We start from the raw sequence: 12,640 nt of genomic DNA on the forward strand, positions 1-12,640 counted from the left end.
GTGGTGAGAGGATGTAAATAGGGACCCTAAAAGGGGTAAATCTGATAGGGTCCTGAATGGATGTAGATGTCACAGGCAGGAATGAGGGAATGTTCTGAAGGAATCTCAGAAAGGTTGTTGATGCAGGACAATTTTGAAGGAAATTCTCTAAAAGGTGTCTGAGGGAGATGTGATCTCCTGAGAGAGATCTTGGATGTAACGGAGCAGGATGGCAGAGGTCCTTTGAGAAGAAACCTCTGAGTAAAGTTTTCAAAAGGGTATTGTATGGGAAAGGAGGGTCTTCCAAGTGGAATGTGGGAATGTCAGGGTAGAAGGTTTTTCAGAAAGAATTCTGGGACTTTTTAATAGCCGGAACTCAGTTATTGTGAGGAAAGACTGTATGAGCAGGGGGTTCTAGAGGACTTGAGGGAACCTGTAAGGAAGAGTACAGAAATTTCTTGTACAAGTGTCTTAGGAAGGCAGGAGGTCTCCGAGCAACGATTCAGTGGGTTCTGGGGGGTGTTGGATGGGTCTCTGAGATTTCAAGGGCCTATCCCAGGAGGGCTTGAGGGGTTGCTGAGGTCTCTGAGAAGATGTGAGGAGCTCTTTGGAAAAACTGCATCTCACAGAGGTCATGAAGAGGATCTTAAGGTTTAAGGTATTTCGAAACTTCAACTAAAAGTCAGTCTAGAAAGGGGGATTTTCAAAGGTATCTAAAGAGGATTCTGGAAAATATCAGAAACTACAGGGGGCCTTTTTGGAATCCTGAAAGAATCCGTGGAAAATGTGTAGGTTACTAGGAAAGAATTGAGATATATAACACGGGTTGTGGAAAAGGCTTTCGGTATATTGGATAAGAGTTCTCCAGAGACTTCCAACGAATCTTTGGATATTTGGGATAAGTGAAGGTGGTGTTGGGGAAGATTTTTGGGGTGAGGGTGATCTCTAGGGCATTTCAGGCTGGTGAGACTTGGGGAACCTGAAGTCTTTGAGAAGGATCTGTAGAAGGTTCCTAAGGAATGACTCTGTGAAGGGGGAGTGTGTGCAGAGATGGCTCGTGCGTTGGGAGCGGGGGTCCTCTAGGTGAATTTTGGAGATGTGAGGACATTTCAGAGAGTCTCTGAGGAAGACTTTCAGGGCATACCAGGGATATTCCAAAGGACATGGTGGTGGGGAGGGGGCTCAAGGATTTGGGGGCCATGAGTGGATCTCCCAGGCGATTTCTGGTATAGAGGTGGGTGGGAGGGAAAATTCTTGGGACCTATGAGAAAGAAGACGCGGAAAGATTGTGGGGATATGCGAAATAGATCTCTGGGGGAGATTTCTGGAATGTGCAGGGTCTGGAGGGGATCTCAGGGAGACTGCAGGAGATTTTTAGGGCTTATGAGGGAAGCTCCGGGAGGAGATATGACACACATTGTTGGAATAGATGAGGAGTGGCCTCCGGGGAATATTTCTGGACGGAGGAGGAGGATGGGGGATCTGGGGCCAGAGGAGGGGTTCTCTGAGGAAGATTTCCAGAGACCTAAGCCGGCGTCTGGACAAGATTGTGGGAACGCAAGGGGGGGGGGGGTCTCTCGGAAAGATTTCGGACCGCAGGAGGGGTGGGGGTTTTCAGGGGGCTCTAGGGCGGGTTTTGGGGGGCTGCGGGAACGCCCTCCAGGGAGAGGTCTGAGGCAGAGCTGCGCGGGGGAAGGAGGGGTCACAGGGAAGGTCCCCCGGTCCGGCCCCTCACGGTCCCCAGGGTGTGAGGGTTTCGGAGGGAAGCTTCCCAGGCGGCCTGGGCGGGCGACTCGGGGGTCGGGGGTGGGGGATTCTCCTGAGGGCCGGGACCCCCAAGGCCCGCGCTCGCCGCGACCCGCGGCTCGGGGTCCCTGAGGGGGCGGGGCCGCCCGCGCGGCCTGGGGCGCCCTGAGGTGAGCCCCGCGCGCCCCGACCCGCCGCCGCCCCGCCGCCGCCGCCCGGCCCTGCCCGCGACTCACCGCCTCGGCCTCGGCCTCCGCCGCCGCCGCCGCCGCCGCTCGGGCCTCCTCAGGCCCCCGCCGCCGCCGTCGCCCCCTCTCCGGCCCGCGAGCTCCCCTCCCTCCTCCCGCACCGACCACCGCCGCCGCCGCCGCCGCCGCCGCCGTCGCGCTGCGTCACCGCGCCGTGCGTCACCGCCCCTGGCCCCGCCCCGCCGGGGCCGCCGCGCGCCGGCATTAGCTCACGCCGCGGTGACGAACGGCGCGCCCGCCAACGGGCGGCGAGGGCAGCCCGAAGGGCGGGAGGTGTGCGCGGAGAAAGGCGGGGTCCAGGCGGAGAGGGGAGCGCGGAGGGTTGAGCGAGGCCCAAGAGGCCCGCCCCCTGCGCGGTAGGATTGGTTGGCCGCGGGGCTGACAGGCAGTCGGCCCCGCCGGAGCCTCGGGGCCGGCGGGCGGGGAGGGGGCGGGGCGCGCGCGGCGTTGCCATGGGCAACGGGCGCGGCGGAGCCGGGGATTGGTCCTCCCGGCCCGCAGGGGGCAGTCTCGGGCGCGTCTACCCCAGCGGCCGTGAGCTAGGTCACAATTCCTGAATCTGGTGTTCAAGGCCGGCCTCCCCGCCCCTCCTGAACGCCCCGCCTAAGGCCTGGGCCCCGCCGGCCCGGTGGCCAGGTGAGGGGTTGGCACGCAGGCTTCTGGAGTCTCAGCTTTACCACCGCAGCCCTCCCTGAGCCTGTTGCTTCGTCTCTCAAGTGGAATGGGACTGAGACGATGCCTAGAAAGCGCTTGGCGCAATGGAGGCCGTCCACAAATGGGAGTTGTTGCTTTGACTATTGTAGTCTGTTCATGCCACAAACTACCCTGGATCTGGTGACTAAGCGGAGCGGGGGCCCTCACGCAGAAGGTGACAGAGACATGACCTGTTAGAGGAACTCAAAGAAAATGCGATCGGGGTAGACGGAGTGTAGAGTCCCAGGCCAGGAGTGGTGGGAGATGAGCTGTGGCCAGATGTTTGGCCACTTGAGGGAGTTTGGGCTTGTCTTGAGGACACTAGGGAGCCAGGGAGGGGCTTCAAGCCAGGGAGAGTCATGGTGAGTTGGGGATTTGGAAAGATGGCTCTGGCTTTCCTATGGAGCAGAGATTGGAGGGAGTAAAACTGGGGGCCTTCAGTTCGGGAAGGCAGTTGGGGTGGGACAGAGGCTTTTGCACCTGGGTGGGACTGTGGGACAGGGAGGAGGGAGGACAAGAGGGACTCCCAGGAGGCCGAGTGAACCTGCCCTGGGACTGGCTGGCTGCAGAGCGGGCAGAGAGGGTGAAATCCTAGACAAGGCCCCTGACTGGGGTTTGGGGGTGCCTCCCTGAAGAGGAGACCCAGAGGAGAAGCAGGTTTGTTTGGAAGACGCTAGGTCCCCATGTGGGCCACCCAGCAGCGGGGGCCAGGAGGCTGCGCAGTGCTGGGTCCGGGGTTTAAGAGAGAAATTGGAGCTGGAAACCAAGATTTGAGGATCATCAAAGATGGTAATTGGAGCTGTGGGTGTTAGTGAGCTAACGTAAGGAAGACATGAAGGATGAATGGAGATGAGGACTCAACAGAATCCTAAGAAAGGGGGACCTCTAAAATATGAGCAAAGGAATCGACAGTCTCTCCAAGATTGAGAAGGGGCAGCCAGTCAGGAAGATGCACTTCAAGCCAGGGTGGGCGATATCACAAACCCCATCCACTAGCCCCAACATCTAAGCAAAAGCTTTCACAGCATGCAGAGTAGTTGTGCTCGAGAGATCCTGGTTCGTTTATTCACTCAAGGATACTCAAGTACCCGATACATGTCGGGTGCCATTCAAGATTCTAGAAATTCGATAACGGAACAAAGCTTACATTCATACCTGAAGCTTACATTCTGGTTGAGGGGACACAATAAATTAAAAAAAAAATACGATGTGACTTGGTGATAAGTACTATGGGGATAAATAAAGCAAGCTGAGAGGGTGGAGTGATGGGGTCAGCACTATTTTAGGTGAGGAAAGGCATCTTGGGTCAGGTGAGATTTGAGCAGAAATCTGAAGAAATGAAGGGGTAAACCATAGGGAAAGAGGGTTCCAGAAAGAGGGACCAGCAAGTGCAAAGGGCCAGGGGGAGGATTATTCACAGAACCACAAAGAGGATAACATGGCTGGGAAGGAGTGGGCAAAGAAGAGGGCAGTAGAAGACAAGGTCCAAGTGGAAATGGAGGATGGGTGTTGGCAGATAATGGCCACTGTAAGGACTCTAGCTTTTACCCAAATAACGTACCTGGAAGGCTTAGGAGGGTTTTGAGAGAAGAGGTGTATTGTCTTCCTCTGGCAGTCTTACGAAGAACAGAGTGTGGGATGGGGAGCAGGGGGACAGTGAGGAGGTTGCTGGGAGAGTTCAGGGGAGATGAAGGTGGATAGAACCAGGCTATGGGCCATGGAGGGGGGGGAGTGGGCAGGTTCTGGTTACATTTCCAAGTTCTGAACTGACAAATTCTGATGTACGAGGAGAGGAATGAGATAGGTTAAGGATGATAGACATCCAGGTGGAGATGTCAGGTTGGCAGCTGGATATAGGAGTCCAGAGTTTGGGAAGAGGGCCAGGCTGGAAAAAGAATTAGGATATCCCCTTTGGAAGCCAAGAAACTGGATGAGATCAGGAGGAGAGGGTGGTAGGTGAAAAAGAGAAGGAGACGAAGGACTGAACCCTGGGACACCCCACCGTAAAAAGGAAGAATCAGCAAGAGAGGCCAAAAAGGAACGGCTAGAACATTCGGAGGAAAACCAGGTCACGGTGTTGTCCTGAAAACCAAGTGAAGAAAGTATTTCTTCAGGGCCCAGAGAGTGTTGGGCGGTGTCACACACAGCTGACAGGGCACGGCTGATGAAGACTGAGAATTGACCCTTAGGTCCAACACCAGAGAGGTCATCGGTGGCCCCGGCAAGGGTATGTCAGGGGATGGGAACAGGAGTGACAATCTGCTGGGAGAGAGCTGAAGAGGAAATCAGGAGGAGACCTTGGAGGCAGCAAGTGTAGACCATTCTTTCGAGAAGTTTTGCTGAAAAGGGAAGGAAATGAATGGGCAGTGCTGGACAGAGTTCTTAGTTTTTAAGAAGGAAGACACCCCCGCGTGCGGGCTGAGAGGAAAGACCTAGTAGGGATGGGAACACTGATGATGCAGGGAGAGGGAGAATAGCTCCAGTGACGCCCATCAGTAGGTGGGACGGGGTGGGACGGTGCCCAGGGAGGGGGTTCAGGAAGTCTTGATCACTGCCACCCGCGGAGCCAGCACAGTGGGCCACCCATTATGGGGCTGGGCCCTGTGAAGAGTCTCTTTTGTTGGCTTATATTTTCTCACTGAAGTTCATGGAGTCTTCCCGTAAATGACTTCCCTTTTATTTCTCCTTTATATGACAGGATGTTGTGTTGATTTGGGCGGGGGGTGGAATATGTGTCTAATAAGGTTACGTTATCTAGGAATTTCATGATTGGAAAGGGAGCAACACAAATGCACTTAATAAAAAAGAGGGTACTGGTCTGACAGAATTGGACACCATCATTGTAGAGCCCATTACTAGGCCCCTGGGGTTGAATCAGTCACCATTACCTGGGCACTGTGGAATCCAGGTGGCAGTTTGCCTACCAAACATCCCTAAGCTCCCCTTTTCTACTCTGGAATTAAAATATTCCAGAGGGGGACAATCCAGGAAAGCTTCCTGGAGGAGGGGAGGAGCTAAAGAGCTCATTGTTACCTACTATGTATTGAGCATGTCCACCATGCTAGGAGGTGTGTGAAGCTCTTTAATCCTCACAAGGATCTTGAATCAGAGGGGTGAGGTTACTTAGCTGGGGTCACACAGCAAGGCGGCATTCGAACCCCGGTCTGAGTGATTGCAAAGCTGGGAGGTCCTGGCAGATGAGGGGAAGGAAGGAAGGGGAGGAGCCCTCTGAGACAGTTGTCCCAGAATGGGCATAAACAGGATGTGGTGTTGGATGAAACCTTTCCCCTGCCCCACACCCCGCCCCCTGAAGCCCTGGTCCCCACCTCTAGAAGACAGCGGAACTGAAAAAGAAGAGGCCTGTGGACTGAAAAGTCATGGTCAGGGGGCCAGGGGTTGTATGGGAAGGGCTGGGGGCTGGGGCGGGGCTGGGCCTGGGTCTGAGAGAGTGCAGGGGTGAAGGTCAGGCTGTGGGATGGTCAGGGGCTGGGAGGGTGACCCCAACTGCGGCAAAGGGCTGGCTGGGGGAAGAGAGATGCTGGTTCCGGGTTTAGCGCCAGAGCAAGCAAATCCCCAGGGTCTCCTTGAGTGCTTCCCAAGGGCACCTGCCTAGAGGGCTGGAACCCAGCCTCTACTGGGCAGCCCCAACTGGGGCGTGTGCGCTGGTAAGGGGCGGCAACTGCCCCAAGGAAAGGTGCCGCCTAATGTCCCCAGAGGTGTCCCATGAGCTGTCAGGGCCCACCTCGTTAGTAGTAGATGGAGAAACTGAGGTTTGGGGAAGGGGCGGGGGCCGAGAGCAGGCCAGCTCAGCTCTTCCTGGGCTTCTCTGGCAGTCCGATTCCCTGGTGGTGTGCGAGGTGGACCCAGAGCTAAAGGAAAAGCTGAGAAAATTTCGCTTCAGAAAAGAGACGGACAATGCGGCCATAATAAGTGAGTGTCATCTCCTCCCCTGGAAGGATGGTAGAGAGGGTGGGGACAAGGAAGTCTGGGCTAGTGTCATCAGTGGATGGGAGGGGCGTCTAACCCCTATGTGCCATCTGTTTCCAGTGAAGGTGGATAAAGACCGGCAGATGGTGGTGCTCGAGGAAGAATTTCAGGTGAGGGTCTGGGATGGACAGGACCTCCAAGAAGTGCAGGGTGGGCCTGGGAGAACCAGAGGGCTGGAAGATGCCAGGAGCCTGGCATTGGGGGCCAGAAAGGCCTGGAGGGCAGATCCCAGCTCAGCTGTGACTCTAGGCAAGAGACACCATCTGCATGGGTCTCTGTTTCCTCATCTTTGAAACGAGGGTACTGGAACCCTTTGGGTTGACTATGGATTCAATGCTTTAATTCTTGTAATGGGTTTAGAAGAGGGCCTGGCACCTAGAATATGCTTGATGAAATGATGACAGTGATGACAACGACGGTATTTTATTGGCACCAAAATGAAAGTTTCCTGATAAGTCAAAAGCCTAGCAGGAATCCTTCCTAAAAGGGTAGACCTCACCTTTTCTCACCTTGATGTCTTTATCAGTCCCACGGGGATAATAAGTTACTTTATAATGTTGTAAGGATTGAGGTGGGGGTGGGGGTGGCCCATGGAGGCTGAGGCTGGGGATGTTTGACAGGCAAGGGGGATTGGCTAGGAGCTGGGCTCTCTCAGGTCCTCCGAAAGGCAGTGCAGCAAAATGGTTATGATTTGAATCCAGATTCAAATCTGGATCGTACTGCTCACTATCTGCCACCTTGGCCAAGCATCTTAACAAGTCTGGGCCTCGGTTTGCTCACCTGTAAAGGGGGGGATAAGAATAGAAGCTACCTCACAGAATTGTGGGAGAAGTCAATGAGTTGATCTATGGGTGTTTCTTGAACCAGTGCCTCGGCACTGGTTTGTGCTGACTTAATGAGTCTTTTCTCCCCCCCCCCCCCAGAACATTTCTCCAGAGGAACTAAAAACAGAGTTGCCAGAGAGACAGCCCAGGTACCCTGGGGGAAGGAAGGGGGAGGGTCAGGCCTGGGAGAGGGGGTGGTGACGAAGGAACAGACTGAGGGACCCTTCAGATTCCAGCCTTAATAACAGGCTCTGATCTGGGATTGAGGCCATGAATTCACACCCTAGGACTTTTTGTTTGTATACTAATATTGCAGAATTTTTTTTTTTTTTACATTTTATTTATTTATTCATGAAAGACACATAGACAGAGACATGGGCAGAGGGAGAAGCCTATGTCTCCTTCTGCCTCCCTCTCCCTCCCTATAGGGAGCCTGATATGGGACTCGATCCCAGGACTCCGGGATCACAATCTGAGCCAAAGGCAGACGCTCAACACTGAGCCACCCAGGCGTCCCTTTATTGCAGAATCTTACACTGATAGTCACATATGATATTAGACCTTGCTCTTTTTTTTTTTTTTTTTGTACAAACTGTGTTTGGTTTTGGTCTCATGATTGCACTTACTTCATTAAACAAAAAATGAAATTTTCCTCATTTCAATGCTTGAGAATCTCTGGGTAGCAGAGGAGTCACTTGACCTTTAACGATTGGGGAGAATTCTGTGTGAAGCCACCTAAGTCTGGTGCTTTCTGTAGGAGGTGCTCTTTGACACGCCTATGAAATCTAGTCTGTGTAGATTTTTCATCGCCACTGGGGTGAATTTTGGGCTCCCCAGGATTTTGACCCTCACTCTCAGGCTCTAGATCTCAGCTGGGATCAGCTCCCCAGCTGTCTGACAAGTGTGGTCACACTGGGCCCTGTACACAGAAGGGAGTCTCGAACACAGGGCTTACTGCTCTGCAGCTGCCTGCCATCTGGATTTTTTTTAAATAGTTTTTTTAAAGATTTATTTACTTATTTATGATAGACATAGAGAGAGAGAAAGGCAGAGACAAAGGAGGAGGGAGAAGCAGGCTCCATGCTGGAAGCCTGACGTGGGACTTGATCCCGGGACTCCAGGATCGCGCCCTGGGCCAAAGGCAGGTGCCAAACCGCTGAGCCACCCAGGGATCCCCCTTAAAATAGTTTAATCTTTGAATTTGTGTTTTGTGTCAAGTCTGATGGGATAGTGGAGCCTGTGCTGGGGACTTGGAGCCTCCTTCAGCTCCCACGTGGTCCCTCCTTTAGAAGGACAAGTAGCAAATTTAGTAAGACCACGACCAGTCTGGAGACTGCAGAGGAAAGGGAACAGCTCTTCTCTTGCCTTTTGAACACGAGGCCCCACGTTTTCATTTTGCACTGGGCTTGGCAAATTGTGGAGCCAGCTCTGGTCTCAGGCCAGAGGTCTAGAGCTCTGGACATTACAGCATGGTGCTTGAGCCCCTACAGTCTGGCACTGAATTCCCTGGGCTAAAATCTTCCCTCTATCCACAGAACCTTGGCTAAGTGACTCTGGGCCTCTGTTTTCCCATCTGTAGTATGGGGATAATAAGGGCACTTATGTCAGAGGGTTATTATGAATCAAACAGGCACCTGTGATTATTATTTTTCATCATTTTGAGGCCAGTATCCTGGGTTTCATTTGTTAACCTTAGCTTCTTAGACTCAGGCAAGATTTCAAGATTGTGAACTCAGGTAATGGGTATTGGGCCTCGGGCTCCAGGCAAAAGTACTGAATTTGAATTCCCTTTCACTGGTGCAGGTTCGTGGTTTACAGCTACAAGTATGTGCACGAGGATGGTCGAGTGTCCTACCCTCTATGCTTTATCTTCTCCAGTCCTGTGGGTGAGGCACAGCTCTCTACCTGTCCCCACAAGAGGGTCTGAGAGTCTGTGCGTGGGGTGTGTGAGAACATATACGTGGGTGCAGGTGTGTGTGACTGGTGACTGTGTGAGTGTATGGCACATGGTGTGTGTGTGTGTGTGGTGTGAGTGCTGGGAGGGTAGTGGGGTGGAGGCAGGGGTTCAGATTTCTTAAGAGCCCACAGGTCCTCCTTAGTCCCAAGGTGTATAAGCAAGTTAACCCCTCCCTTTTACTTAGAATCTAACTCCTGTGTGGCCTCTCAGCCATCTCCAGGGACCCTCAGAATAACAAGCCCCCCAAACAAAGCCCCCAGAATCTGGGTATAGCTTCAAGAGAACACCTTAGAACAACTCCCAGGACCCTCGGAAAACTTAAAGGCCTGCATGACATTACTAGGGCCTTAGTGATAACCAGGGTCCCCCAATTATGCTCTTTTCTCTTCTCCACACAGGTTGCAAGCCTGAACAGCAGATGATGTATGCAGGGAGTAAGAATAGACTGGTGCAGACTGCAGAGCTCACAAAGGTCTGGGCCTGGGGCTGAGGCTCCCCAGTGCTAGGGACGAGGAGGGGGAAAGTCTGGGCTTGTGGGTCTGAAGGAGGATGGGCTGAGGGTCTGGGCACCCGTTCTGAGGGGAGGAGGGAGCTAGAGCTCACTCCTTCAGTTCCTGAGTGGGTCTTAATGCAGAGGCCTCTCCTTGCCCAGGTGTTTGAAATCCGCACCACAGAAGACCTCACCGAGGCCTGGCTCCAAGAGAAGTTGTCCTTCTTTCGTTGACCTCTGGGCTGGGGAACGGAATTCCTGATGTCCCTGAAGAAACTGGGGACTGGGACCCCAAGAACTGGAACTCTGAGACCCTAAGGAAATTAAAATGCAGGAACACTCTCAGCTCTGGTTCTGTATCTAGTTGTGAGCGCTAGCCGGCAGTCCCTGCAGTACCGGCCTTCGGCCAGCAGAGGGCAGGCAGACCAAATGGATGCCCGCTGAGTCCCAGGAGGAAAGGGAGGGGGATACCTGTTTCTCGGAAAGAAGGCGAGGGGCCTGTAGGGTTTCCTGGGGAGGAGTTGGTGGGAGGTGGGGGAGGGGGCTGGGTTTCCTGGAGGAATTGGGGAATATTGAGCTCCGGAGGAGGCCACTCCGAGGGGAATAAAGACACCTGGGTTCCTGAGAGTGAAGGAGATAGAGCACCTGTTTCCCCTCCTCCCCACTCCCCACCCCAGCTCTAGGAACTAGCAGGCGTTAGCTGGCACTGAAAACTGTTCTCAGTGAGCCCCCAGGTAGGAAGAATTTGAAGGATCAAACATAATTGCATAAGGGAGTTGCTGGGGTGGGTGGTTTGTGTGGTTAGGGAGGACTGAGGGCCCAAGGCTGGGGAAGGTGAGAGGATCCTGGGCTCTCAGTGGACCCCTGAGGGGAATGAGGTTGAAGGGCAGGAAAGGGACACCCTGCCCGCCCCACCCCAGAGATTCTTCTTTCTTCTGGCATCTCTGGGCTTTTGACTCTCTCAGGTTCTCTATCTTGTGTCTGAGGGACATTTATTGAGCACTCACAGTGTACCAGACAGAATTCTGAGATGGGCAGGTCTTCACAGAGATAAATCACTCTTTCTCTGAGCTTCTCCTCCCGGTCTCTGTTCCTCTCTCTGTCCCCAGATCCAAGGACCTGGGAGCTCCCCCCTCCACCCCTTTTCAGGTTCCCTGTTGAGAGGTGTTCGTTGCCATGGTAACAATGACACAATGACCTTGGGCCTGGGCTGCCCCTCCCCCAGCCCTGTCATTCCTGAGGGGAGGGTCCACGAGCCCAGCTCCAACCCCTCCCCAGCTTTCCTGGCCAGAACAAACCATCCACTCTACCCATCCTTTGCCCCCTTGCCCCATGCCAGGATAAGCCCTTTGCAGAGAGAAATCGCGCACACACAAGCCCCCCCACTCCGGTATTTGTGGGGCGCCGGATTTGAGCTCCTGACACCCGTCCTGGTGCCCTCCCCACCTCATCTCTGCCAGGCACATCTCTACTCCTCCCTCTGATCACAGCCTCAGTCTCTGATAGCGAGGGGTGGAAGAAGAGGGAAGCTGGGGATAAGAGGGGTCGTTCAATTAAGAGGTCAAGCAACCGCCGGCCTGCAGAGCGCAGAGAGGCCAAAGGACTTGTCCAAGGTCATGCACTTACATGATCAGATTAATACTAATAGTTAACTCTGTGATTGAGGGCTTCCTAGGTGCCAGGCATTTCCACAAGCACTTCACAAGTGTTAACTCATCTAATCCTTACAGTTACCCCATGAGGATCGTTATCATTATCCCCAACTTACAGATGAGCAAACTGAGCCACAGAAGCCATTGGTTGCCTGAAGCCCCCACTGCTAGTGGTTTGCACAGTTAGGACTTGAACTCAAGGCTAATCTGGTGGTAATGGCTACTCTTGTCAGGCAGGGGATTTAGGGGACTCATCCCCTCACCTTCGTCCTCCTCCCCTCTCCCTCTCCTCCTCCCCACGTAGTTGAAATTCTGTCAGCCTCCAGGCTCATGATTGCAAACAGTCCAATCAGAAAGAGGCATGTACCAGGAGTCGCCCAATCAGGAGCAGGGAGTTTGGAAAGCAAGGACCAATCAGCGAGGGGGGCTCTCGGGACTGTCCAATGCAGAGTAGGTTTGGCTAGAGGGATTGCGGAGGGACCAATCAGAGAGGCCAGAGCAGAATACAGTATCCAATGGAGAGCCGGCCCAGTGGGGGCGTGGCTCCAGGTTTGGGGCCCCTCCTCCAAGGGGCCCCGAGCAAACTAGGGACCACCTCCTCTCTTTGCACCAACCTTCTTCACCTCGGCTTCGGCTTCGACAGATCCAGCCTAATTTTTGAATCCAGGCTCTAGGCTTTCCCTGGGGCGCTTCTCTCTGCTAACCTTCAAGGAAAGTAGGGCTTTGGAGAGGAAGAATCGGGATTTAGGGCGGAACTGAGAAAGGAGGATCTAAACTAGGCAAGAGGGGCCAGTGCCTAGACGGAAGGCTAGATGCTTTCGGGGTGGAGTTTAAGGTACAGGGAGAAGTGCTGGGGCGAAGGGAGTAGGAACTAGGCCTGAGGGGCATCCTGAGGTCAGAAAGGGCTGGGGTTCTGGCTTTGGACAGAGCCTTGGAGACGGGGGGGTGTGGGTGTGGGTGTGGGTGTGGTGCCTAGGCTTGGGGCGGGGCCTAATTGTGGAAGTGTGAGAATGCTTGCTGCTCTCTATTAGTAAGCCTGCGGCGGGAATTAAGACCTTAGAAAA

At 54.0% G+C, this 12,640-nt stretch overlaps 2 protein-coding genes across 11 annotated transcripts in view; one reads left to right on the forward strand and one right to left on the reverse strand.

The window, feature by feature from the left end:
- Nucleotides 1-2,105, reverse strand: part of SAMD4B (sterile alpha motif domain containing 4B) — a 43,015-nt gene extending 40,910 nt beyond the window's left edge. Inside the window, exon 1 of the mRNA XM_072778236.1 lies at nucleotides 1,962-2,105. The gene's annotated coding sequence lies outside the window, so the exon portion shown is untranslated. The remainder of the gene's footprint in view (nucleotides 1-1,961) is intronic.
- GMFG (glia maturation factor gamma) lies at nucleotides 397-10,269 on the forward strand. 10 transcript variants are annotated; one of them, XM_072778280.1, is made up of 7 exons: nucleotides 398-637; nucleotides 6,500-6,596; nucleotides 6,714-6,763; nucleotides 7,577-7,626; nucleotides 9,281-9,363; nucleotides 9,833-9,906; nucleotides 10,087-10,269. In XM_072778280.1, exons 1-7 carry the CDS (start codon nucleotides 614-616, stop codon nucleotides 10,156-10,158), a joined length of 450 nt encoding a protein of 149 aa, XP_072634381.1. In that variant the 5' UTR covers nucleotides 398-613; the 3' UTR covers nucleotides 10,159-10,269. The 10 variants fall into 10 exon arrangements, with proteins under 10 accessions (XP_072634439.1, XP_072634381.1, XP_072634411.1 ...); XM_072778310.1 differs by lacking the exon at nucleotides 398-637 and adding an exon at nucleotides 2,507-2,841; XM_072778329.1 differs by lacking the exon at nucleotides 398-637 and adding an exon at nucleotides 2,527-2,609.
- The last annotated feature ends 2,371 nt before the right edge of the window (nucleotides 10,270-12,640 follow it).

This window comes from Canis lupus, chromosome 1 (assembly GCF_048164855.1).
Source record: "Canis lupus baileyi chromosome 1, mCanLup2.hap1, whole genome shotgun sequence".
Classification (NCBI taxonomy): Eukaryota; Metazoa; Chordata; class Mammalia; order Carnivora; family Canidae; genus Canis; species Canis lupus.

Excerpts from the sequence above, each read along its gene's own strand:
- GMFG (XM_072778264.1), top strand. The coding sequence starts at position 2,709 with ATGCCTAGAAAGCGCTTGGCGCAATGGAGGCCGTCCACAAATGGGAGT. Across the intron at positions 7,627-9,280 it reads TTGCCAGAGAGACAGCCCAG|GTTCGTGGTTTACAGCTACA; the intron begins GTACCCTGGGGG and ends TCACTGGTGCAG. Across the intron at positions 9,364-9,832 it reads TATCTTCTCCAGTCCTGTGG|GTTGCAAGCCTGAACAGCAG; the intron begins GTGAGGCACAGC and ends TTCTCCACACAG.